Genomic DNA, 26,600 nt, shown 5'->3' on the forward strand with positions numbered 1-26,600 from the left:
GAGAGAGTTGGGGAGAGAGAGGGATGCAAAACTTGAGAGACTATTGAATGCTGAGAATGAACTGAGAGTTGAAGGGGAAGGGGGAGGGGGGAAGAAAGGTGGTGGTGATGGTGGAGGGCACTTGGGGGGAAGAGCACTGGGTGTTGTATGGAAAACAATTTGACAATAAAATATTATGGAGAAAAAAAATCATTGTTGCACTCTATGCTAACTAACTTGGATGTAATTTTAAAAAATAAATAAGAAATTTTGTAAAAAAGTCTTCCCTGAGTCTCCAAAATGAAGAGTTGAGTGGAATGTAATATAACCACATGTTGTACAGAAGTGTTGAGTCACTATACTGTACACCTGAAACTAATATTACTCTGCATGTTAACTAACTAGACTTTAAATAAAAACTTAAAACAAAAACAACAACAACAACAATAACAACAACAACAACAGAACATTAGAGGTTAACTAATGCAATTAACAACAAGATATAGACAATTCACTTGACTAGAAAGATTTTTTAAAGCCAAAAAACAAGCTAGCTAAAAAATTGGGCAAGAGCAAAGAGCATTAAACTCAGAAATATTCATGGGCCTGGGGAAAGACTCTCAAACAGAATTGTACATGAAAAACGAAGGACATAAATTGCAAATATAGTACGATATTCACTCTGCCTTCTTTTTCCTGTGGCTCGGGGGTCTGGTGTGGAGAAAAGAACTGATAAGAGTGTGTGTTAGAAATAGAGTTGTCTAAAATAATGGTAGATTTTGTTACCAAACTGAATTTGATCAGTTTGACTTCTTTCATTTAATGTTATAGTCCATATGAAATATATTTTAGCATATGTTGAGCTCAGCAAGCAGAGAAGGAGTAATAAAAGCAAATGCCCTAAAATGTTAACACTGATCATATCTGGGAATTGGGATTTGGAATAATTTTTGTTTCATCTTTATATTTTCTATAGAGTATATGCACTGAATTTCTTACTTAAAAGAGATAGAGAGATTGCAAAAACAAAAGCTTTTCCTTTTCCAAAACTCAGACTGTGATCTCTATGTTGGCTCCATGGTCATTCCACTGTTCAGCTCCAGAGACAGCATTTACATCGTGATTCACGTGAATGACAGGCCCTGGAGCTGTTCAGTGCACAGCCTGTGGAACTGTGCGCTGGCCATCTTCATGCATTTTCCCATTTTTATTTCTTCTTTTTTAATACAATCATTGTGCTCAGATAAACATTATCAGTAATTGGGAAAACATGACAACGTACCCTCACAAAAACTGCCTGTCTCTCCACCCAGAGGTAACTAGAGCCCCCGTCTCCATTTCCCTGTGCCATTTTCACACTTGCTTTCAATCTAAAATAGTAGCTAATCCAATTTTATAATCCTGACCTTTTCCTCTTAAGAATTATACTATCGACGTTCCTCTCAAGTCGTTAAACTTTTGTACATAACTTTTGAAATGGCTGCAAATATTTCAAACTATTAATATGGCATATTTAACTAACCTTCAAGTTAGATTCAATTTTTTTGATCCCCCAAAAAAGTCACTGAGATGAACAATTACTCTCAAATCTTTGTGCTCATTTCAAATTATTTGCTTAGGATAAGGGTAGAGATGAAAGTAAGACTATCATTAAGCCTCTTAATACGTGTGGTTCAAACTGCTTTTTAAAAAGTTTGTTTCAATTTACACCCTCACCAGAGGATTTGTGGTTTTTTGCATAACCAAGATCTTGCTGGCAGAATGCCCACATATATTCCAAAAATCAACCTTTGTTTATTTGGTAGAAGAAAAAGGCTACCTCACTATATTTTAAAATGCCTTTTAATTTCTTTGATAATGAAATCAATGAAAAATTTTCATGTTTTTCAACCATTTGTGTTTTCCTTATACTTTATTTTTCATTGGGGATGTTTTATTTTCTTATTTAAATTAATTATAAAAATTAAATCAGTTTGCGGAGCTCATTATATTATTTGTATTATCCATTCCTCTATACTGTTTGGGGCATACATAATTGTTTTTCTATTCACTTGATGTATAGATTATTTTAATATTTATAAGCTCAGATCCATTATCCTTTTTCTTTGCATTTTCTTCCAAGGCTTTCATTCTTAGTGAGCCCTGATCCCTTCAGAGATCAGATGCACATGCATTTCTGTGTGGCCCTATTATCATTTCTTTGCTTTCATTTAATGCTATAGTTCATCTGAAATGCACTTCAGGATGTGGTGAGCTGCAAGAATCTTCACTGTTTTCTTCTCCACAGAACTAGGCAATTCACCCAATTGTCTTACGTGTAATCCATTCACCGCCTATTACTTTTCAATGCCTCCTTTTATTTGGTCTTACTCTGATAACTCCAGACCCCCCAAACCATGCTTTTATTTTGAAGAAGAAAAGATAAGGCAATTTGGACCTGTTAATAGTTACTGTTGAGTGCCAGCTACTGTTCTAAAAATTCAACCTATCCCAGCTCATTTCATCTTCCCAACAGCCCTGTGCAGTGGGCTCAGTCTTCACTGATCACTGTATGGTGATAATAATAATCACTATATAGACTGTGCCTGCAAGGCACATGCTTCCCATTCCAGATTCCAGCTCCAGAGGGAGCCTTCGCCCACACCCCGATGGGTTAATCTGGCCCTTATTTACTTCCTATAAAAGGCATCGGGCATGAAGTGGGAAAATACACAGTTATAGAAAAAGGAAACGCTCTAAGTCCAAGAGAGCCTTAGCTTCAGCAGCAAGCAGCCCTGGGAAGAAGCCCAAATACTGGAGCTGGTGGGGGTGTTCCCACTGCATCTAGTGCATCTGGCTCCCTGTGCCCTCGCCTGACTCTGGGCCACCGACTCCTCATCCAAACATGCGGTGGAAGGAGGCAACAAGGCTTATACACAAGCATGTTCTCAGCAGTGGTGCTCATGATATTTAAAAAATAGAAACAACAGAAATGTCTATATTTCTGAGCAAAACACAGCATACACAAAGGTAGTATCATGCGCAGTCATTATTAATGTTGCAGAAATGATACAGGAACATATTCTTTGTATGTTATTATTTCAAATTATTACACATCTGGACACCATGGCTTCAGCAATACATAGATACAGATATGTGTATAAAAACATACATCTGTGTGTATAAAAATATGTATTTTTTGTAAAAAAAAAATGGACACACAGACACACAAGATGCACACATTATCTATGAAGTCAGAATGCCTGTGTCCAAGGCCGGTTTCATGACTTACAGGCTGAGACCTTAGGTAATTATTTAATTCAACCAACTCTCAGCTTCCTTATAAACAGAATGGACATAATACTTCTACCTCATAAAGTGAGGGTAAAATGAGTTCATAGGTGAAAAGCACTTAGGAATAGTGCCAGGTGCATCCAAAGCTCTTGTAAATGTTCACTGCTCTTTATTATTATTTTCAATTTTTTCTAAAATGCATATTTATGACATTTGTAATCAGAGAAAAGTCAATCTATTTTAATGTTCAGAGAGGTGATATTATCTCGTCATAGAAAATCTATGAGCATCTGGCCTCCAGCACCGAGGAGTGGACAGCTCCCATCACTGCCTGTCTTTATCTCCAACTTCCTGCTCAATGTCCCTCTTACGGGTCCCAGGGGAACCTCAAAATCCAAATGTCCCAAATAGAACAGATCGTGCACTCTACACACCAGGCAGAAAAGGTGACCAGAGCCTTTGGTCCATTCCCCCATTATAACCTCTGTTACGTGTGTCCCCCTACCAGCTGGTGAGAGCCTTACTGCCAGGTCCTGTACCTCCAAAAACACTCACTGAATAAATTAATGAATGAATGAGTGAATGAATCTGTCCTCTATTTTCCCAGCAAAGCAATCCCCAGCCCTCCTGCACAGCCATCCAAGCTGAGGGCATGTGTGGTCTTCATTACCTCCCCGTATGCAATGGTGTTATTGTATCTTCTCATTTCTGGGTAAACGTGGTCCAGGTACCACTGGAAATTCTTACACTTTAAACTTTTCCTCAAGGCTCTTCTTTCGGAGACATCACCTATGTCAATTCCTGGATTCTGAAAGGAGAGAGAAGCAAGGGGCATTAGTGATTGTTGAGCTCTGGCCAGAGAATAAGGCGGGAGGCCTTCATGGAAAGCCATCAGAGAGAAACCTGATGTTCTGCATGCTTGCTTAGGAAGTGGGTTTAATGATCACAGAGCTCCAAGCTAGACCACGGTCTCCTGAGTGCAGCACGCAGCCCCCAAAGCCGGCCGTCCTTATTCCTTATCATCACCACACAAAAGGGATCCCAGGACGCTGATGTCGGCAGCCTAGGTTCCCAGCTCCATCTCTCCCTCATTTCCTCAGTGACTCTCAGAGCCAATTATTAGAGGAATTATTTGATTAAGACAGGAAAATAAATGCCTATAACCACCTCCTGTCTTTCTTCTCTATACATGTGTGATTTCCCCCTTCGCTGGCTCTTTGTGAAGTTCATTATCCACAGAAGTGAAAATAATTTTCCATTGCAAAGCTTGTAATGATGTTCTAATGAATAATTCACTCTGCTTTTACAGAAATGAACCTGTAATGGGCTGCCGTGTGCTGACAAGGGAAAATAAAGTATCTGAAATAAGACTCCGCAGACTCAGCCACAAGATGGCCGTGGACCAGGAGGGACAGGATGCTGTCTCCACAATGGCAGGCAGCCAGGCGGCAACTTCGGGGCCAGGGAGGGTTGATATTATTCCATTAAGATTTCTTCTTTCAACAGCCACATGGTGATTTTAAAGGAAGATCCCCCTACATGCAAAACTTTTAAAATTCAAAGGCAAACCTGGACAGTAATATTTTAACCCATGGTTTTCATTTCCTTGGCATAATTAATGAGGATGGTCCTATTTGAAAAGTGTGGGAGGAAGCTGCTTGCATTAGGGACCCAAGGTTGTCTGGAGAAAGCACCAGAAGAGAGCCAGCAGCCTTGAGCACTTATCACTGTAAGAAACACTGCCTTTATAATTCACAAGCAGGAGTAACAATCCTGATTGCACTGATTTCACAGGGCTGTGGGGACAGTTGGATAAGGATATGGGTTCACAGCCCTGCCTTGCCATGTGCTACATGTAGGAAATTACACAAGTCACATTTCACCTCCCAGAGCTTCAGTTTACTCACCTGTAAAATGGACATCATAATAGGTCCATATCAAGCTAAGATGTATAGAGCCCTTGATATTTGCTGTACCTGAAACCTTGTTTTGATCTTCACAAGAGCCCTAGCCAATGAATGTCAACAATCCCTGTTTTATAGGCAAGGAGACTGAGGCAGAAAGCTCTTATGTCATGAGGTTGTTATGGGGGGCTAATTAGATACTGGAAGGAAGGAACTTCCTGAGTGCCAAGGACATAGCCAGGGCTCAGCAAGTGGTACCTATCTCTATGTAAATAATCACATGTGAAATCACTTCTGGTTTAACAGCTACCAAGTACTAGTATGGCCAAAAGGGCTTCAATGCTTTAGAATATTATTTCAATAACGGTTAACAACATGATAAAAACTCTTCACTCTCACCCTCTCTATCTAGAATTCTTGCTCATATTCAACTGCATTTCTGCTGCTCTAGGCTCTAGTCTCCTGAAACCTAGGGGCTGCTAGCCCTCCGTGGGAGCAATTCCAGGCGGCCCTCTCAGGACATGGCTGAGACACCTACAGGTACACTGACTGAAGAGACAAATGCAGTTATGGCGGGTCACCTCGCTCTGCTGTGGATCTAAGTACATTACATGTACCTAGATTGATTATTTTGGAACTCAGTATTTAAACTGAGTATTCTAGTACTTAGACGGGGGTACTTTAGTACTTATTACTTAAGCGAGTACTTTAGATTTAGTTCTCCCAATCACCTCAGGAAGGATTTTCTGGGAAAGGGACTCGGGGTCAGAGGTGATAAATGGGTTTGTTTAAGATGACATAACTGGTAAGGGGCAGAGAAGGTATTGCAACCGAAGCAGGGCACAACCACCGTGCAATACCCCTGGGATGCTTCAGTAACACAGGAGTTTTTTAAGTTGTATTCTGGGAAGAATATAGAGGAGACTTGAAGAGCCACGTAAACTAGTAGGGGGCATATTGCATGGTGCAGCTGCCGCTCCATGGGAGGGCACAAGTAAGGACAAATGATGGAGTCTGGCACCAGAAGCTTTGGTGAAGAAGCTTCCAGAACACAATGTATGTTCAGGAGCAGGGCATCCAGATGACTATAGTTCGGCTGGGATTAATTCCAGAAGTCCCTACTACTCTTTGTAATTGGATTTCCAGATTTCCCTTGGCCCAGGCCCCATGTAAAGGGATGGTTTCTAACACCTAGAGATCTGTGAACCCCTTGAAAATGCTCTTATAATTTTACAAGTGTAAGCATCTTTCTGAGGAGACACCATCAGGGACCCATCTAACATGATCCCTGGTCCAGGGTGATGGGGAAGGGCTACTGGGGCCCTACCTCCAGTGGCAGGTTCCAGGCTATGTACACGTGAGATTTGTAATCATCCATCCAGACTTCAGCAACCCGGAGAGCATTCCTCTTGGTGTAGAAACCGATGTTGCTATTGTAGGGCTTCTTCTTCCGCTCAATGTGGGCCACCCGTGAGCAAGGCAGGACCTCCATGCTGCCCCCGCAGAGCCACACCTGGAGGAAGGATGACTTTATCAGCCTGACAGAGAAATCCCTAAAGGCCACTGCCCCTCTCCAAGGCCCAGAGGCAATGGTCAGGGGACGCAGCATGGGTTAGCAATACCTTATAATGTATTTTAGGGTTAGTCTGCAGGGTAGACTAACCTAACGTAGCTAAAAGAAGGCTTGGGAGAATTTTACAGATAAAATAGTTTAGTATATTAAAGTAGAGCTCTGGGTCACTAAGGCCCAAACACCCAAGGTGGCTCCTGATGGCACATGGGTTTCCTTAAGTTCTCAGGAGCGCACAATTGGCACCCGTGGAGGTTTTCTTTCCCACGTGGCAGAAGCTGGGCTCTGCAGATCAAGAACAGAAAATTCAGACTGAAAAACAAACCATCTTTATTCATAGCAGCACCAAGTGTACAACAGGCCACTTATGCATTGTTAATATGCTCTACGTGGGAGTCCTAAGAGCACAGATGCCCAGCCTTCTGGAAGCATTTTCCCCAATACTGTCATGTGCAGGCACCACTTGTTATTGCTGGAATTGGAATGTGCAGGTGGAAGGCTGATCTGGTAGTTGCCTCTGACAGATGCAAAAGCCCAAGAAGTGACACTCGCCATTCTCTGCATGGGCATGGCAGCCATCCAGGTTCAAAAGGCCCTGATTGTATGGAAAAGCTGACCCTTTCAATGTCTCTCAAGAGTCCCAGGCTGGCAAAACAAAGCATTCCGGATTGTCAAGGACTAATTTGTGGAAATAAACTTCCTGCTACTGGTGGGAAGAGAAGACACAGAGAGGCCTCAGGTACTATTGTCCTGCCATGAGGTCCTGTACGCTCTCCATAAATAGGAGTGTGCTGGTGAGCTGACCCTGTCAGCACAATGTATGCTCACCCCAATCTGGGGCACTTCAAGTAACTCTACCTTTAGTCTCCCAGATCCCCTTCTCAAGGGTAGAGGGACCCTCTTGCAAGTTTGCACACCATCCCTGGCTCCTTATTGACCGAATTTCATGGCAAAATCCATGTGTGTGATCTTCTGTTTCTATTTCCCAACTCTGGCTGCACCATAGAGAAATGATAAGATGGAAAATTCTTCTCATAACTATGAATCCTCACCTTCAAGGAGGAGACTGTAAGCTAAGACAGTGGTGTGGTAGACAGTGAGTGGTCCAGAGTAGTTTGATTTGGGGTCCTGACAATTAGGTTCCCTGCTGGGTTGTCATGGCAGCTGCTGACAGTGGAAAGAAGCCAAGTAAGGGAGGCAAATATGTCCAACGCCTGTGGGGAACAGGGGCAAGAGACCTTACCAGGTAAAACAAGGTAGCTAAACTTCTGGGGTGGGGAATATGCAAAGATACAGAGTTGTATAAGTATGCGGCACTGGGCATTTCAAGATTCAGGGAATGAATGGAAAGACATCCCATGTTCATGGATTGGAAGACCTAATGTTAAGATGGCAATAATTCTCAATCCCTATTAAAATCTCAGATGGCTTCTTTGCAGAAAGTAACTAACTAATCCTAAAATTCATGTAGAAATACAGAAGACTCCAAAAACCTTGAAACGAACAAAGCTGGAGGACTTCCACTTCTGATTTCAACTTACCACAAAGCTATTATAATCAAGAAGGTATGGTGCACAGGAATAAGGATAGACAACAGTATAGAACTGAGAATCTAGAAATAAACCCTCGCATTTAGAACTAACTGACTTTCAACAAAGCCGATTCAATGGGGGTAAATTGTCTTTTCAACAACTTGTGCTAGGACAACACACCAAAGAATGAATTTGGACCACCACCTCACAACATATACAAAAAGTAACTTGAAATGGATCGAAGACATAAATGTAAGAGCTAAAACTGTAGAACACTTAGCAATAAACATAAGGGCAAATTTTCATGACCTACAATTAGGCAATGTTCACCAACTGGTGAAAGGACTAACAAAATATAGTATATCCATAAAATGGAATAATATTTAGCAAAACACTGATATGTGCTACACTATGGATGAACCTTGAAAACATTATGCTAAGGAAATAGGCTAGTCATAAAGGACAGTGTATTATATGATTGCATTTATATGAAATGTCCAGTGTAAGAAAATCCATACAGACAGAAAGAAAATTAATTGTTGACTAGGGCTAGGAGTGGGATTGGAAGAAAGCAGAGTGGGTGTGGGATTTCCTTTTAGGGTGATAAAAATGTTCTAATATCAATTGAGGTGATCACTGAACAACTCCTTGAATATACTAAAGACCATCGGGATGTACACTTAATTTTTTTTAAAAAATCATGTTCTTTAATTTATTTTGAGAAAATGAGAGAGACCCTGAGCAGAGAAGGGGCAGAGAGAGAGAGAGGGAGAGAGAGAATTCCAAGCAGGTTCCACACTGTCAGTGCAGAGCCCAATGCAGGGCTTGATCTCAAGAACCATGAGATCACGACCTGAGTTGAAATCAAGAGCCGGATGCTTAATCGACTGAGCCACCCAAGTGCTCCAGAGTTGTACACTTGAAATGAGTGAATCATAATGGTTTGTGACTATCTCAACAAAGCTGTGGTGAAAATAAACAGATCGATAAATAATTCCACAGAGAGATGGGAAAAGAAGATTCAAGGGATAGGTTCCAGTTTGGGAAGCTAAGGAGAAATAATGCAGTCCAAAGCAGAGTTGTGTGAAGACCAGTTCCGGAGTAGGCATCACAGGTGCAGGTGTATGATGGGCCTCAGCAAAAGCCAGAAACCCAGTAATAAGAATGGAGGTTCCAGGTGGGAACAGAACCCACAGGTAGGCCAACTTGGTGCCAGTCTTCTGCAAGCTGTCCAGACCAAGGTCAGGTTGTTCACATTGTTTCGGATTGTCCTTGCTAAGAGTGGGCTGAGAGAGCAGTGGGGCCAGGTCAGACCCCAAGCCTCTCAAACAAGAGTGGGAGATGGTGTGCCAGCTGGGAGGCAGCCCGCACAGCATGTCTGTCCTGTGTAACAGGGACACTGGCTTCCTGTCCTGGACTCTGCCATGTGGATACCAGTTGGCATACTCAGTGGGCACCAACTCAGAGCCACTTAGGTTTTCCTGTATGGTCCGGGGAGAGGCAAAGGGCTCGCAGATGGTTTAACATCTTGATGGTATAGAGAGCCCTCTGCTGGTCCCAGCAAATGCCACCCAGGTGCCCCAATTTGAGGCTTCTTAATTGGCAAAATCTTGAGCAATGGGTTGGATATGGTGGAGACAAAGAAGGATCGAGAATGACTCCTAAGGTTTTTGCCTGTGTAGCTGGACATAGGGTGGTAGTATCATGCCCTGGGCCAGATAGCCTGCCCAAGGCTTCCCAGGGCTCTGGAAGAAAAAGAGCATCACAAGCGTCTTAGGCAGGGCACATCCTTTCTGTTTTGGACTGTTGATACCCTGGAAGAAGAGGACATTCTGGGAGACGGATGTCAAAGGGTGCAATTGATTTCTGATTTCTCCACCATTATTCCAGAGAGAGAGTCTTCAAGGGTGCACTGGCTTAAATCCACCTTTTGATGATTTTCAGTCTTTCAACTCCTATTGTTTAATAAGTATTTTACTCTCTTTAGAGTCCTAAAGATTATGGAAAGTGTGCCATCAGACTAGGCAAAAGTTGGTATTTCCAGAATTATGCCTGGATCTCAGCCTGTCGTGTGGTCTCTGTGAATGCTCTCTGTACTTCCCAGAGTTTCCAGTCTTTCCTTCAAGGCCCGGATGAGAAGCTGGCCTCGATTTATGGTTCCTAAACCTGGATGTGCCTCTGAGTCACCAAGGGATGTTTTAAAATAACAAATGTCTACTCTCTCTCTCTCTCAAAAATGAATAAACAATAAAAAAATTGTTTTTCTTAAAGGGGGCACCTGGGTGGCTCAGTAGGTGAAACATCCAACTTCGGCTCAGGTGGTGATCTCACAGTTCATGGGTTTGAGCCCCGCATCGGGCTCTGTGCTGACAGCTCAGAGCTTGGAGCCTGCTTTGGATTCTGTGTCTCCCTCTCTCTGCCCCTCCCCCCTCTCAAACATGAATGAACATTTAAAAAATTGTTTAAAAAATAAAAATAAAATAAAATAACGAAAGTCTGGATTCCACCCCAGACCTATGAATCACAATCTCTGAGGAGAAGCTGAGGTACTACTGGGTGTTTAAAAAAGTCCCCCATGTGAGTGTGATGTTCCCAGGTTGGGAACCACTGGCCTAAACTTATTTAATATCTTTTTCTGAGGCTGTGGTTTTATGACTGAAGCAAAGAGAAGTTAGGATGTGCCTGGCCAAAGCTCAGACCACTGGCTGATGCTTCCAAAGGGTGTTGGGAAGAGGTGGGGGGATCTAATGTTTCAGGTGCTGCTCAGACCATGTTCTCCCTGGTGCCTGAGCCTGAACAGTAAGGGGAAAGGTCAAGGAGCCTGAAGTCACCATCTTGGTGGAGGTGAGGAGCCATGGAGGAGGCCAGGAAATGTGGCAGAGGCCAGGAGCTAAAGCAATTGTGGCTGATTATATCACCTAATGTAGGCAGTGGCCTCTAAACATTTTTGACATACATTCCAAACTGGAAAAAACAGTTGAAACCCATCATCCAATAAGTTGACTTTATCCATTTGAAATCATATGCACATGTTATCATACTAATGTATTTTACACATGATACATTTATGGACAGAGACATTTAAAAATATATAGCAGTGGAAGTGCTAATATATCCCTTTTGGACCCCAATGAATTATCTTTTGTGTCTGGCTTTGGAAACCACTACAAGAATTCAAGAAGTCAAGGTCTAGTCCTAGTCCACCATTGTTAGAGGCCAGGTGTTGCTTAAAAGCAGCAGAAAGCATTGTTCAGGAATGAGTAGGTTTGGAGCCACAGTGATCTAGTGAGAATTTTCAACTGTGTCACCAGAGTATGAATGCCCTGATAACACAAAAGGTACTTTTCCCCTGATGCTCCAGGTGCTATCTGGGGGTAGCTATCTCTGGAAAGAGCCCCAGATGCTGTAAAAGGGCCCGTATCTCCCACTCCCCCATACCCTAGTCATTCAGATTGATCAGGAAGCTGTTCTAGCTGATCCAGAAAGAAATCCAGGTGCTATCTGCAGCACTCCCCTCCCCAGACACTGGTCAATCCATCACCAAGTCCTACAGATGATGCCTCTTAACTATGACTCGATTGTAGCTGCTTCCCCAAACACCCACCATGACTACCACCTAGTTACCTCCTCCTCCAACCTCAGCCTTTAGCTCAACCAATGCTTCCTCAGGGAAGCCCCCCATAAAGTCAGATCCCCCCCTCCCATTATCTGCTCATGTAGCACTTGCAGACACTTGTGTAAGTACAAATTACTGCAGTTGTGATTTTGTGAGTGTGCCATGCACACAGTGGGTATGTGAGAGTACTACTTTCTATTTTCTTTGCTGGGCTGTTAGCTCATTGAGGATCAGACCCATGTCATCCTGTGTCCCCACAGGGTCTGGCACATCAGTAAGCACCTGACAGAGTCAGGTTCAATGGGTGAATGAACATGTGAATGTATTAGTGAGTGCAGTGGGGATAGAGGGTGCAGATGAGGAAGGGGTCTAGAGAGAGGGCAAAAGAGGGAGGGAAGGAGGAAATGAAGGAAAAAAAATAGAAATAGTCTAGAGATATAACATGACAGGCACAGAAAGGAAAATAAGATTGACCAACAGCCTTTATTATAACACTCTACACCAGGAAGATCTGAGTCTCCCCAACTTGTCTGCCCACAAACCCAAAACCACTTTTGTGCTTCTGGGACTCCCATTCCTTTGCACCCTGGCTCATAATGTGAATCTACCCTGCTGGCCCAGTCGAGCCTGGACACCCCTGGGAGACATCTTCAAGCACAAGCTGAGAGATACTGAGGAGGTATATGGTAAAGAAAGACCACAAGCTCAATTTCTCTTAGAATTTGGGCACACTCATTCTACCCCACCTCACACCCAAGTTTCCTCACCTTTAAATGAGGGGGAGGCTATTTCTGAGCCTCGTTTTGGCTCTGGTGTTCAGAGGCTACGATTCCCTACACCATAGACCATGGATCCAGGCTGTAGGGCCAAGGTCATCACCAGTGGAGGGCACCAGCTTCCCTTCCTTTTACTGGCCACCCCAGTGTTGACTTTCTTGAGGAATAATCTTGAGACTACGAGGAATCCCCCAACTAACGAATTCATGCATGTAATCTAGACCACTGGTTTATCTCTGAATCAAATCTCTAGGCTGCCATTGGTTTTCATGTGCACCCTTTATCACGGGCAGCCTCTAGGCATGCACTGAAGCTGTTTTTTCTCCTTATAAACTAGTCAACATCCCCTGTGCCACTTACTGAACGTATTTCTTGAATGGCAATTTCCTTGTATTGGCATAGGGTGTAAGATTGGCACTTCTGAATCTCAGATCTCAACTACTAAATGGGGGCACCTGGGTGGCTCAGTCCATTGAGTATCTGATGTTGGCAGGTTTTTATATGGATAGGACACATTTTCATTTCTCCTAGGAATGGAATTACAGAGTCATATGGTAGCTCTGTGTTTAATCTCTCCAAGAGCTGCTAATCTTGTCCAAAGTGGCTGCATCATTTTATATTCCCAACAGCAGTGTAAATTCTTCACGTCCTCACTAATCCTTGTGATTGTCCATCTTTTTGATTACAGCCATTCTGGTGGGTGTGAAGTAGCATCATGTTGTGATCATGATTTGCATTTCCCTGATGGCTAGTGACATTGAGCATCTTTTCATGGACTCATTGGTCCTTTGTATACCTTCTTTGGAGAAAGGTCCATTTAGATCCTTTGCCCAATTTTTAATTGGGCTGTTGTCTTTTCATAATTAGTAGAGGCTGTATGGAGAAAACGAGGTTGGCTTTCAGTGTCATTTTGCTCCCTCTCCTTGCTTTTCATCATCCAAATGCTCTAGTGTTCAAGGTCTCTGAAATCAATCCTTCCCTGGGCTATGTGTAGATGGTATGGAGATGGCCATGAGGTGCAGAAAAAGAGGCCAATATTCTCCTCCAGAGACTCGCTGTGCAATGTGAAACAAGTCATTTTCCTCTTTCCTCCCAGGCTTAAGGCATTCTTACCCATTAGATGGAGTTATACTACCCCCCTGCCTATACCACAGAGCTGTAACAAGGGCCCACTAGAGGTTGTGGATGTAAAAATGTAGGGACACCACAGAGCCTTCCAGCCCATCAAAGGGAGAGCAGTGATGTAGCTTCTGGGCTCAGACCCAGGCTTCAGACTGCATGCTTCCATCACCAGCTTCATTGCTGTTAGCTGACCTTGGGCAACTTGTCCCAATGTCCTCCCCTGTAGAGTGAAGGATAATAACAGTTCTTACCTTTCTGGATCATGGTGATGTTTAAATGAGATGTGCTATATTGTCAAGTGCTTAGAGAGGTGCTTGGCTCCAAGAAAGTTCTCAATACACATTAGATGGGCCGTCATTAATATCATTACTCCAAGGCTATATTTCTAACCCCATGTTCTCTCTATGCTCCCAGCACCAACTAAGAAGAGAATGGGCCGGATTGAGTTGCTAGAAGGTTTCTTCCTGGTTGAGCATTGAATGCAGGGGCAGGACTGGCATGCTGAGGAGCCATGCTGGTTCACCCAGCCTAACGGTTTCCCCAGGATGTCCAAGTCTCTGTCTGAAGTGTGCATGTGGGGTCTGCCCTTTAGGGCTCTCGCCAACACTTGTCCTCAGATATGTGCCTCTTGGCGTCCCTATCCTTCTCTCCTTGCTCAGGTCCCAGGCAGAGCCACTGTAGGAGACCAGAATATGTCACCCTGAAATATGTCTCTTTGTCATAAAGATAATTTTGAGCTGATTATTTTGAGACACAGTAGACAGAGAAGCTCTGAAAACAGAGCATAAGTTCCCCCTTTTGTAAGGGAAATTATATTTATTTTAAAAATCTCCATTTGCAAGGGTGCCTTCTCTGTACTGGAAGAGAAGGATGACTCCAAATCATAAGAGACTTATCCATGGATAAGCACAGACTTCAGTCCACATAATAAAACTTACCCTTGTTTACAGCACTTTTCCTGGTCCCCTTCCCATAACTGGTCCCCTCTTCTTTTGTTTAAGCTGAAGATGGTATTTAAGCCCAAGTTTTATTTTTCTTAAATTTTATTCATTTTTGAGAGACAGAACACAAGCAGGGGTGGTGCAGAGAGAGGGTGACACAGAATCCGAAGCAGGCTTAAGGCTCTGAGCTGTCAGCACAGAGCCTCACATGGAGCTCGAACTCATGAACTGCAAGATCATGCATTACCTGAGTTGAAGTCGGACACTTAACCAACTGAGTCACCCAGGCACCCCTCAAGCCAAGTTTTAAGCCTCTTGAAGTTTCTTCTGGGTATATGTGAAATATACATGTTGATAAATACTGTTTTTTTCTCCTACTAATTTGTCTTTTCTTACAGGGGCCCTAGCTAAGAACCTAAAAGAGTTGAAGGGAAGATATTTTTTTCTTCTACACCGCCCTCATCCCCAGAGTCTGTGCCTTCTCCAAGGGCAACCATGGGTGTCTAATGCTGCCCAGCCCAGTCTTTCAGCCAAAGAGGCAAGCCAACCAAAGCAGCTTTGCAGCCCCCAGTCACACAACGTCCTTCTCTGATGCCTTACAAGATGCTGTTTTCCCAAGTGCCATTTGGCTTTTTTCCTAGAACGGAATGATAAATATCTGGATTCCAATGAGAGAATCTCAAAGGAGTTGACACTCAAAGGAGTCAGCCAGCCAGGAACGGGCACAGGAAATAAAATGTCATTGTGAAGGCCTTCATTCTGTCTTCAGTAAGTTTTCTCCCCAACACAAAGTCACGTAGACCTAAAGTAATGAGGGACATCACTAACATCTCTTAGGAGAGAAGAAAACATAATTTGCTCTATATTTTGTCATGTAGACTTGGAATGTGAGAGGAAAAAAAAAATCTCACACTTTTTTTAAAAAAGGTGGCAGAGAGCAAGTCTAAGAGCCCAGAATTCGATGAACACTGATGTGTCCCTGTGGTTTGTGACCAGCATCTTGAGATTCTGGATTATAAGGTGTTCTGGGGCCACACAGGCCCCTGCAGCCCCTATGGCCATCCCCCGAAGAAAGCTGGACTTAACTGACTTTCAGCTCCAGGACCTTCATCAGCTAGGACTCCTCTCACAGCTGGACCTACATATTTGACCCCAAAGGACCTGGCATCCCTACCCTTAGGGAGTGAAGCCCTACCTCTCAGAAGCTGGTCTTCCAGATGTCTCCTTTCCATGGACACACATTCTTCCTGGCATCATGCTGAAATCACTTTGGAAGCCATTTAAGCCCACTGACATCCTTAAAAGGAACGTTCAACTGAAGGAACGTTCAATGCAGAAATTATGTAAATGACCCCATTCAGTAATCCAAATGCAGGCAAATTTTAGCCTTTTGTCTGCTGGTAAAATCTGTTCAAAATACTATATATTTCTAGCTAAGAGAGCATTTGATTTGTTATTCCCATCTTGCTGATTTCTTTGGGGGACGACCTGGTAACCCACTTCCCAAAGCACAGGCTCATCTTCAAAATCCCAGCTGTGGCCCTGCTCCTCTGTGCTCCCCTTTGCCAGCCTGGAGTTGGCAAGCGGGCTTTTCATGGTTGACATGTCTGTTCTAGCCTACCAAATTGGACAGATACATAATGGCTTTCCTCCTAAACAAAAATTCAATTTCAATTTTCTGCTTTATTTATTACCGTTTCTCAGAAATAGGATTTACCAATAAGGACCCGAAGACATATCTCCATTTCAGCGCCCCAGTGGCCAGAACCTGGAATCTTCTGCCAGTGGATGCGAGTCATTTCTCTTCATAAAAGGTGAGGAATTAAAATGAAATTTGGTAAAATGACAGATGAGTCAGAGGAGGAGAGACATGTACCCATTTTGAAAGCAGCTTGATCTGGCAAGCATGGAAGGTATGTTGGGAGGGTGTTTTCCTTTTCTTTTCATTGGTGTGATGGCTGCTTATGTGTTTTCAAGAATAATACTTGAGGGGGGAGGGACAAATAACATCAGGTCTGCACTCTTACTAGTTTATTTTTTAAAATTTTTTATATTTATTATTGAGACAGATATACACAGAGCATGAGTCAGGGAGGGGCAGAGAGAGAGAAGGAGACACAGAATCTGAAGCAGGCTTCAGGCTCTGAGCTGTCAGCACAGAGCCCGACACAGGGCTCGAACCCACGAACCAAGAGATCATGACCTGAGCTGAAGTGGGATGCTTAACAGACTGAGCCACCCAGGCACCCCACTCTTACCAGTTTAATTTTTTTTAATGTTTTTTTATTTATTTTTGAGACTGAGAGACAGCGTGAGCAGGGGAGGGTCAGAGAGAGGAGTCACAGAATCTGAAGACAGGCTCCAGGATCTGAGCTAGATGTCAGCACAGAGCCCGACGCGGGGCTCCAACCAGTTTAAAATGTAGCCCAGTCTTGCTACCCAGACTGATAGCATGTTACTGTTGGAGAGAACCCAGGGTTCTGTGTTAGGCAAAAAGCCTCAATTGTGCACTTTTAGGTCATCCCACCCCTGCCCTGCACTTTCCCTACCACTGAGGACCTCCCTGTGTGGCTCCTCCCTCACTCCTGTTTGTGTCCTTCCACTGTTCCCAAACTCCTTCCCTTGAACAGTCCCTCCTTTTATAAGAAGCTCCAAATAAGTCCGCATTAGGCATTTATCCCTCTGCATTCCCAGCCTGATGCTCTCAATCTGTAATAACCTACCTTCTTTGGTCATTCATTTCAATACCATCTACATGTTTACTAAGACCAGAGCTCAGAGCTAAATGCTGCCAGGAATCTAAAGATAATTCAGATGTACATCTTACATACACAGTCTTTGCTCTTTTCTCAGAGCTTAAAATTAGATTTCCAGGGAAGTGCTGAAGACTGCTTTAGAACCTTGGGGTGGAAGCAGCCAGAAGGGGGGTGGGTGCTCACACTGTGTTCCTTTCCCTCCCTATGCATCCATGTTCTACTATCACTTAGCCTGCAATTTCGCTTAGGATAAAAGAGGAGCTGGTAGGGTGCAATGAGAGACAAACTATGCTTCACCATACGAAGAAAGTGAACTATATTGAATTCTGTGTCTTTAACACCAAAGGGCTGGAGTTTTGAGATCAAGTTCAGTGATCTGGAAGGAGACTGGAATGTCCACATGCTTCAAAGAGTATCTTGTCACCCTGGCTCAAAAGGTCCTCAAAGGGTGTCATTGCTGTTTCTAGAGCTCCAGAATGGAAACCAACCTGGTCTGGGGTGAACGAAAGGCCTTGCCAATGACCCCTCTCAGAAACCTGCAGAAAGGGACAGCCTGCACTTTGGGGGTGGCGGTGGAGAGAGGCTAGGACTGAGCAACCGCCATAACTCCAGCAGATAAAAAGACTCGTTCATCTGTTAGCTGTCATTCATTATAACAGTAAGGGTAGTGGTGTGCGTGGGAAGGGGCAGGTGGGAGGTAGTGACCCGATGATTGCGGGAGAGCAAGAGTCAGCTGATGCTGGGGCAAGGGACCCAGGCGTCACCACCGGGGTACCATGAGTCCCTTTGCGCACATTTGGTTTTAGCCCAAGGCGCAGATCTGTTATTGGATGTGGGTTCTCTGTGGCTGGCCTCGTCCTACCTGGCTGGACAGACCCTCCCCTCCCTGATCCTCCCCCCGGTGGCCAGGCCTGAGCATCTCCCAGGGTGCACCAGCTGTCAAGCAGTGTGGGGTGTTCACAGAGGCTCAGAGAGCAAAAACAGCCACTCAGGAGAAACTCAGAGGGTCCCTGAGCCCCACCTGGAAGTCCATGATGACCTGAAGTTAGTTCTCCTGAGACTGTGACCACAGACACCTCCTGGGAGGGGCAGGCAGGGCAGCGCTGGGGAGGGAGAAGGAGACGCTGAGGGCTTGGTGGGAAGCCCGCCTGTCAGTAACAGGCCAGAAGTTGTCACTCCTGCTCTTCCTCTCCAGTTTTCCTAAGAGTGGGGTGAAGGGGGCTGTTGGAACTGCAACCCGCCCACCCATCCCTGTCACCATCTACAAACAGCAGCTCTGGACGTTCCTGGAGGGATGGCCTCACCAAGCACCCTGGCCTTCTTGGTGAGGGACCGTGAAGAAGCACAGACCGGGTGTAGGAAGGTTTCTATCCCTCTCTCTGCTTCTCCTACAGCCGAAATGAGGAGCGTAAGTGACTTTCTTCCCCTGTGAACTGGGGAACACACACTCAACACTCGGCAAAGGAAAAGAGAGCAAGAGAGTAACTGTAAGTTAAATTTAAAGAGAAGAGGACTCCACCTCCCACGAGGAAGGTATAAAGACACTGAGTCCCTCGCAGGCAGCAGATCCGTTAGCGAGAAGGTCCGTGGCTGAGGCTTCTGACATGCTGGGAGCAGCCCTGGTCCTGCCTTCCTGAGCTGGGTCACCCCCTGTTTCCTCCGAGGCCGGAGGCTCGCCAGAGCCCTTCCAACAATTCCCTACTCGCTGTTTGCTTTTTGCATAAACTGCTAAGAGAGTCAAATAGTTTTAAATGTTTTTTAATGTTTTAATTGATTTTTGAGAGAGAGAGTGTACATAAGGTGGGGAGGGGCAGAAAGATAGAGGGACAGAGCATCTGAAGTGGGCTCCTCACTGAGAGCAGAGAGCCCGATGTGGGGCTCGAACTCGCAAACTATAAGATCATGACCTGAGCTGAAGTTGGACGCCTAACCAATGAAGCCACCCAAGTACCCCTAAAATGTTGGACTGAAAATGGGGTTAGAAGCCTCAGATGTCAGGGAAATGTGAGGTTTCCGAAGCTGATGAGGAGCTGGAAGTCAGGAAAAGATGGAATGTTGGGGCCCAGTAACTCAGGGACAAAATGCCTGAGCCAGTAGTCAGTGGGAACCTGGGTGTGTGGCCTTAGGGATGAGGAAGCAGCCAGCATAGCAGGGTCTGAGGACCAGAAATTATAGGCCTTCATGCCATTCAGTGCTCTTGGGGACATTAGGTGATTTACAGCCAAGGAAAGACAAACAGACCTGGTTTACTTGGGTCTAGGCACAAAATGAAACTCAGAACCATAAGATGACCCTCCTATGTGACTTTGGGTCTGTAGTTTGGTGGCTTGCAGCCTGATGAGTTGCAACACCAGTTGATTTCACAATCTTGCCAGTTTTTCTATGCAAACATTAGGATTTTGAGCATGAAAGAATCCTATAACTGGAGGGGACTCTTCTATTTTGAGAAAATGATGGCTCTCAGTCCTCTCACTGAATTCCAGCTTCTGTTCCTGGTCCCTAGAAAGACCAGGGACTCATGCGATGCTCTATTTGGGCCCATAACCATCCTCTGACAAACCTCACCCAAAAATGACATCACCCATGGGAGAGATCTGGGCCAATCTCTACCAGTGTCTTTGCTGATACTTGTCTGCTCTCAGAGACAAAGTGACATGGCACCTCTGTCTCCTGGGCGTCGTGCATTCAGACTCCCCCGAAGCTAGGTGTCCTACAAGACTTCTTACTAGCCGTGCGAGCCTGGAGAGTTGTGTCACCCAAGGCCTGACAGAATTGCTACTCCTTCTCTCCTGCTACATAGGGACCTTGGAGGTCACCCGCTGAAGTCACCTGAAGAAGGAACCGAGGTCCCTGAATGACCTCATGGAAGGCTCCCAACAACAAACACCCACAAGGGACTTTTACGGAAACCTCAGATAAGTCACCGAGATTTGGAGGCTTGCTTTGCTCCAGCCGTCTGAGCTACTTGCCCCGGGTACTCCCTAATCCCTATGTGGACTCGGAAGTGTGTAGAATTTTAACACGTATATAGGAATTCCATGCTTTGAATGGATTTGATGTCCTGAAGCAGGTGGCCTCCCCGAGGGTCCTTCCAATCTGATCATTTTATTTTGGTTTCTCTCCCAGGAAACACTCTATTCCTCGGCTTTCATGGATGCTGGATATTGTACATGGATATTGGAAATGTCACTAATTTGCCCTCTTCCACTCTATTCTTTGTTCTGCTCGGGGCCAGTTTCACATTCTGGAAATTGCCGGAATAACAGCCAGCAGTGCAGCTGATAAAAGGAAAGGTTCTTTTAAATGTTTAAACAGTTCTTTCCGGGGCTGCTTTGTTCTTGCTCTCCGAACACCGTGTCCGGCATATCTGCAAGGCTGGGGTCTATGTGAACAATTTGAAAATGTCATCTCCTACCTGCTGACTTCTGCTGCTGCAAGCGCTAGCAGCCTGGCTCCCGCTGAGCCCGTCGGCGGAGTGCGCGTGCGCGGGCTACCCATTCACAGAAGGCTCTCGCTCAAAAAGAAAGCCAACTGGGCTAAAATAGGTCTATCCACTCTCTGGCTCCAAGAAAATGCAGGGATGGCTTTGTATGATCTTGAATGCACCCCTCTTTTTTTCCTTTTGTAAAGATGTTGGGGTGGGTGGGGTTGGGTTTTGATATTTCTCAGACGGTGCCATTGTGTAGCATTGATCTAGAACCCTTAAAGAGCCCTCAGCTCAGGGTGTCTTTAGGGGACACCCCAGCTTTTGTCCTGGAGAATCTGAAGCACGATCCATCCCATGACTGAAGTTCTTCATGTCTGACATTCCCAATAGATGCCAGATGCTCTGGTATTTGGTGGCCCCCACTGGGTCCTGTGAGGGGTGCTCAGGGAGGAGAAAGGAATCATGTCAGGGGCTGAACTCTGTCCCTATGCTCACATTCATCCTAACCCCCGGTACATTGGAATGTGACTGTATTTGGAGACAGGGCCTTTAAAGAGGGAATTGAGATTTAATAAGGTCACTAGAGTGGGTCCTAATCTAATACAATTGGTGCACTTACAAGAAGAGATTAGGGTGGCTCCATCGGTTAAGTGTCCGACTCGATTTTGGCTCAGGTGCTGATCTTGTGGTCGTGAGATTGAGCCCCGAGTTGGGCTCTTGTGCTTTCAGCTCATAGCCTGCTTGGAATTTCGTCTCTCCCTCTCTCTCTCTCTCTCTCTCTCTCTGCCCTTTCTGTGCGTGCTGCTTCTCAAAATAAATAAAATAAACTTTTTAAAACAAGAGATTAGGGCACAGACACACACAGAGGGAAGACCCCATGAGGACGCAGGGAAAAGATGGCATCTTTACAAGCCAAGCAGGGACGTGTCAGAAGAAACCAGCTCTGCCAACACCTCAGAGATCCAGCATCCAGCCACGTGAGAAGACGAATTTCTTTTTGTTCTGCCCTGGCCACTGCCGAGCACACACATACAATGCCCCTCCTCCCTCCTCCCTGGATTTATGACGGGGTACTGCCTTAGGGGAACCCACCTAAGACAGGCCTATGGAAGGTTCTGGAAAATCTAGAAGGAAGTCTGCAAAAAGAAAACATTCCTTCAAAGCACTTAATCTTGAAAGACGTGAAGCACCCGGCTGCCCATGAAAGCACAGTGCCTTCTGTTATCAGCTTGGAGGGAAGCCATTTCCAGTCTCCTCTCAGAAACAGAAAAGATTGGTTCAGAGTCCCTCCCTATAGAGGAAAAATGGCTTCTGGCTCACAGACAGGAAGGGGCTTCTCTGCAGCAAAATGAGATGCTTGGTTTCATGCTGAAAGAGGGGTGTAGGGGTGCCTCGGTGGCTCACAGTTAAGCATCTGACTTCGGCTCAGGTCATGATCTCACAGTCTGTGAGTTCGAGTCCCGCATTGGGCTATGTGCTGACAGCTTTAGATTCTGTGTCTCCCTTTCCTCTGCCCCATCCCTGCTCACATTCTGCCTCTCTCTCTCTCTCAAAAATAAATAAACTTTAAAAGTAAATTTAAAAATTAAAAAACAAAACCAAAAAACTAAAGGGGGTGTTAGCCAGGAGTGACACTGGACTTTCAGGACCATGGAAGGGGCATCAGCAGACAGCCCAGACTCCCGGTGACATGTCGGCTCCATCCTGTAGGCCAGGGGGCAGATGATGCTCTCTGGAGCCCCTCTAACTGGGCAGCACTGTCACCTCCAGCAGAAATGACCTACCAAGCCTGGGAAGCTATGTCTTGCTGTCGTTTTCCAACCACTGCTTTCCCGGGAGCCACGAAACGGCTAGCTCACCAACGAGACGGCAGCAGCACCACCAGAAACAACGGCAGCTGACTTGCGACGGGTCCGCCTCCCTGCAAAGGGCTCCATGTTCATTATTTTCTTTCTTTCTCACACAAGCCTGTTTTGTGGGCCAGGAAACTGAGGCTCAGGGAGGCTGGTGACTGTGCCCCAGACAACGCTTCCAAAGTGAGGGGCCCAAATACAAACCAGGGCCCATTGGACCTCCATTGGTTTTCTTGCCTCACACACTTCCTGAAGTTAAGAAGACCCTGCTCGTCTGTGATCCAGCCTCTCATGAGTGCCACCAACCCCAAAATTCTGAGTCCTGGTTATCGGGATACAGATGATCTAAGTAAGAGGCTTCCTTTTTTAAAAATGTTTATTTATTTATTTTTGAGAAAGAGAGCACAAGTGAGGGGAAGGGCTGAGAAAGAGAGGGAGATGCTGAATCCGAAGCAGGCTCCAGGCTGAGCTGTAAGCACAGAGCTCGATGTGGGGTTCGAACCCATGCACCGTGAGATCATGACCCGAGCCAAAGCCAGAGGCTTAGCCGACTGAGCCACCCAGGCATCCCTAAGTCAGACGTTTCTAAATAATAGACCTCTGAGATGGGTTGGCTACATCCACATCATCTGTGGAGTTCTTTTTTTTTTTAAGTTTATTTATTTATTTTGAGAGGGGGCACAGTTAGAAAACTGGTCTCCCTTGTAATTCTGTGCATTTTGTTTTATTGAAGCATCTGTATTCTGAGAAGCGCTCAGCGGGCTTCACCAGACTGCACAGGCGTCCATGGCACAAATGTTTCCAGATCTCTACGAAGCTCCAGAGAAGTGGATTTTCTAAGCTCCTTAATATACAGATGCCAGGCTCTCCACACGATGAGCGTGGAGCCCGATGCAGGGCTCAAACCCACGAAGCATGACATCAGAGCTGAAACAAGAGTTGGATGCCTAACCACTGAGCCACTCGGGCACCCTCATATGCTCCTTTAACACATTACGCAACAACGTGTGGGCTTACCAGCTATCATAAACTTGTATGCAGACGGGAAGATACCTAAGCATTTCAAGACATCCACAAAGAACTGGGATGCAATATGCGCAGGTCTGTGATTAGCGCTGGAGACAATAACCCAGTCTATCAGGTATGTAGGTCTGTCATACATGCACCAATACCAGATGGAGACCAGTGAACATAAATAGGTATTTTATATTCCTGACCAAGTTTACAGACCCCTTGCTTTTATCACAAGACTCCTCCGAGATGTGTGGACCCCAGGCTAAACGCTGATGTTTCAGGGCTGTGGCCAGCTATAAAACCTGAGAGACTGAGACCATGACCATCAAGAGCCATCTCGCCACAAACACAGGTGTCGCAATAGGCAAAATCAAGCCAAAGAGGCGCTTGATTCTCATTGGCCATGCGGAGCCCTCGTGGATATCCCAATCTCTCCTTCCTTGCCAAGAGACTGGATTAAATGATTGATATAAAAATTAACGATCACTGGTGGAATGGCAACCACAAGAAATCACATTCATGCACATCTCACAGGGGAGAATGTCGCCTGATTTATCTTGTTGTCAGCGTTCTTGTGTTCGGAGATGAAAGTTATTTTTCCCCCCACTCTTGCTTTGTTTTGCACTTATCCTAATTTTCTAAATAACACGGTTTCCAGATTGCGAGACATGATTATCCTTATTCAGAGCAAATGGTGCCGGAGATATATTCATGGAAAGGGCTGCGTTCTCCCCCGTAATCAGCCACCCTCTCCTTCGTCTTTGGAGAGCATCCCCCTCTTACGAGATCACCTGAAGGTTTGACTGGATAAAGCAAAAACGAGAGGCTCCATGTTGCAACTAGGAACAATGCATTATGAGCACCAGAAAGTTTGCTGTGTGTGGCTCTTTGAGAGATACTGGGGATAATGGGATTTTGTGCATGCTCACAGAGCATTTAATAGCTTATAGCATTTCTTGCTTGCCGCTTTCACTTGTGTGGTACAGTGTAGGTGAGTCTCAGTGTTTCCAGGCTGCTCACAATTATTCATCTCCGAGGCAGAGGGAACAGGGAGTTCGCTTCCACCTGCGGCAGGGAGCCAAGTTGTCCTCAAGGACTTCCTTGTGCAATTACCTTGCATCAGAGCCTCTGGTGGTGGGACAGACACCAGCCTAAGGAGCAGCACGGGACACCTGTGAGCACAGCCCAGATCAGCCGGGAGGAGAAAAGGAGCCTTTCTCCCAGATGTGTGCTTGGAGATGGGAGTGTGACCATGTAGACATGGCTTTATCCTCAGGACTGTCTCATCAAACTGTCCTGTGTCCACTCAGTTTTTCTGTGGACTCCTCTGAAAGCAATATTCTCCCATCACATAGCATCTAGGGCCTCGGTACCCAGCATCCAGACTTAATGGCCTCACTGTATGTTGAGGGCAGGTGCCCAATCAGAATATCAAAAGGTCCATTTCATTATTTCCATCTGTTACTGCGGCCCAAGCCTACGCGTTCAGACTCATTCCTCCACAATCCCCATTAGACTCCACTGCATGTTCTCTCATCTGTTCCAACCTCAGTGACTTCCTCCCTGTGCCCACAGCACAGCCTCCCTCTCCTGTCCTCTCTGCCCATCCGAATCCCATGCATCTTCCAAGGCCCAGGGACCCTCCCCAGGAAGCACCACCCCGACCCTCCGAGGGAGGGACAGCCCCCTTTCTGCATTTTATAGCACTGTGTTGGTGCCATCATTTCACAGATGGAGCAGATGGTCTAAAATGCCGGCTGTGCACGGGGACATTGCGTGTGATTCCAGTTCGTGAGCTGCTTACAGAACCAGCGCTGACAAATGTCCCAACCTCCTCTCCACTGACCTTCTTGCTTCTCCGCAACCCCCTTGCCCCACTGTTACAGCCTGGCCACATTCGGAGTGACCCACTTTGCCCTCAGGCTTTTTTTCTTCTCTTCCAGCTCTCAGACTCACTATCTCCCACTAAACTTGTTCATAAAGATGGCCTCAGTCTGCTTAATGTCTGTAATAATAAAATGATAACAAAGCAATGAGCTAACACTTAAGTGTGTTTTAAGCGCTTTGCATTTACTAACTCATTACTAACTCAATCACATAGTAACACCATGAGGTACATGCTACTGCGCTCCTCACTTTAGGAACAAAGAATTTGATGCAAAGAGAGTTTAAGCAAATTGCCCAGAGACATCCAGTGTCTTAACTGCGTTTCCTTAGATCGTGTATCTATTTGGTGTTCATTAATCACAGAGCCAAGATTGTTTACATCTTCCCTGAGAACCAGAGCCGGTACCCTGAATCACCCACCTTCTTGTCTAACCCCTACACCAGGCCAGTGTTCTCTGGGCCCTAAATCTCCTGGGATCAGCTAAACGGGGATCCGGGGACAGCCCCTCTGCCCCAAGGCTATCCTGAGTCATTCAAACTAGGCAATCCTTGCGGTGTATGTCCTGCCTGGCCCTTCACGGAAACCCCTCTTTTGGCAGTATGCATTTTCTGGACCCATACCCAAACTACTATTGGAGGAAAATCTCATAAGCCCTGGTGGTCACCATAAAGGGTCCTCTTGAGGATACTGCCGGAGGAGCTGAGCCCCCCTGTTTGGTCCCCACTGCTGAGATTTTGAGACTCCTTGTCGGTCCTCGAACCTCCAACCGCCCCTCCCACTCAGCTGAGGACACTGACTGCATTTCCGCAGCAAACAGAAGCCACCAGGTGAAAGCTGCTTCACTCTCTGTCACCAAATTAGCTTGCCTTCAGCCTTGCCAGACTCCCCACTTCCTCCTGTTATGGGGGTGGGGTGCGGCTTGGCCCTGTGGGGCCTCATTCTGGGGGGC

At 45.5% G+C, this 26,600-nt stretch overlaps 1 protein-coding gene across 1 annotated transcript in view; it reads right to left on the reverse strand.

Annotated features, from left to right (window-relative positions):
- Positions 1-26,600, reverse strand: part of GALNT17 (polypeptide N-acetylgalactosaminyltransferase 17) — a 430,076-nt gene that overhangs the window by 31,292 nt on the left and 372,184 nt on the right. Inside the window, exons 7-8 of the mRNA XM_029948842.1 lie at positions 6,484-6,669; positions 3,923-4,060 (exon numbers count right to left, since the gene is read on the reverse strand). Of these exons, the coding sequence (XP_029804702.1) occupies positions 3,923-4,060; positions 6,484-6,669 (324 nt within the window). The remainder of the gene's footprint in view (positions 1-3,922; positions 4,061-6,483; positions 6,670-26,600) is intronic.

Source organism: Suricata suricatta, chromosome 8 (genome assembly GCF_006229205.1).
Source record: "Suricata suricatta isolate VVHF042 chromosome 8, meerkat_22Aug2017_6uvM2_HiC, whole genome shotgun sequence".
In the NCBI taxonomy this organism is placed as follows: Eukaryota; Metazoa; Chordata; class Mammalia; order Carnivora; family Herpestidae; genus Suricata; species Suricata suricatta.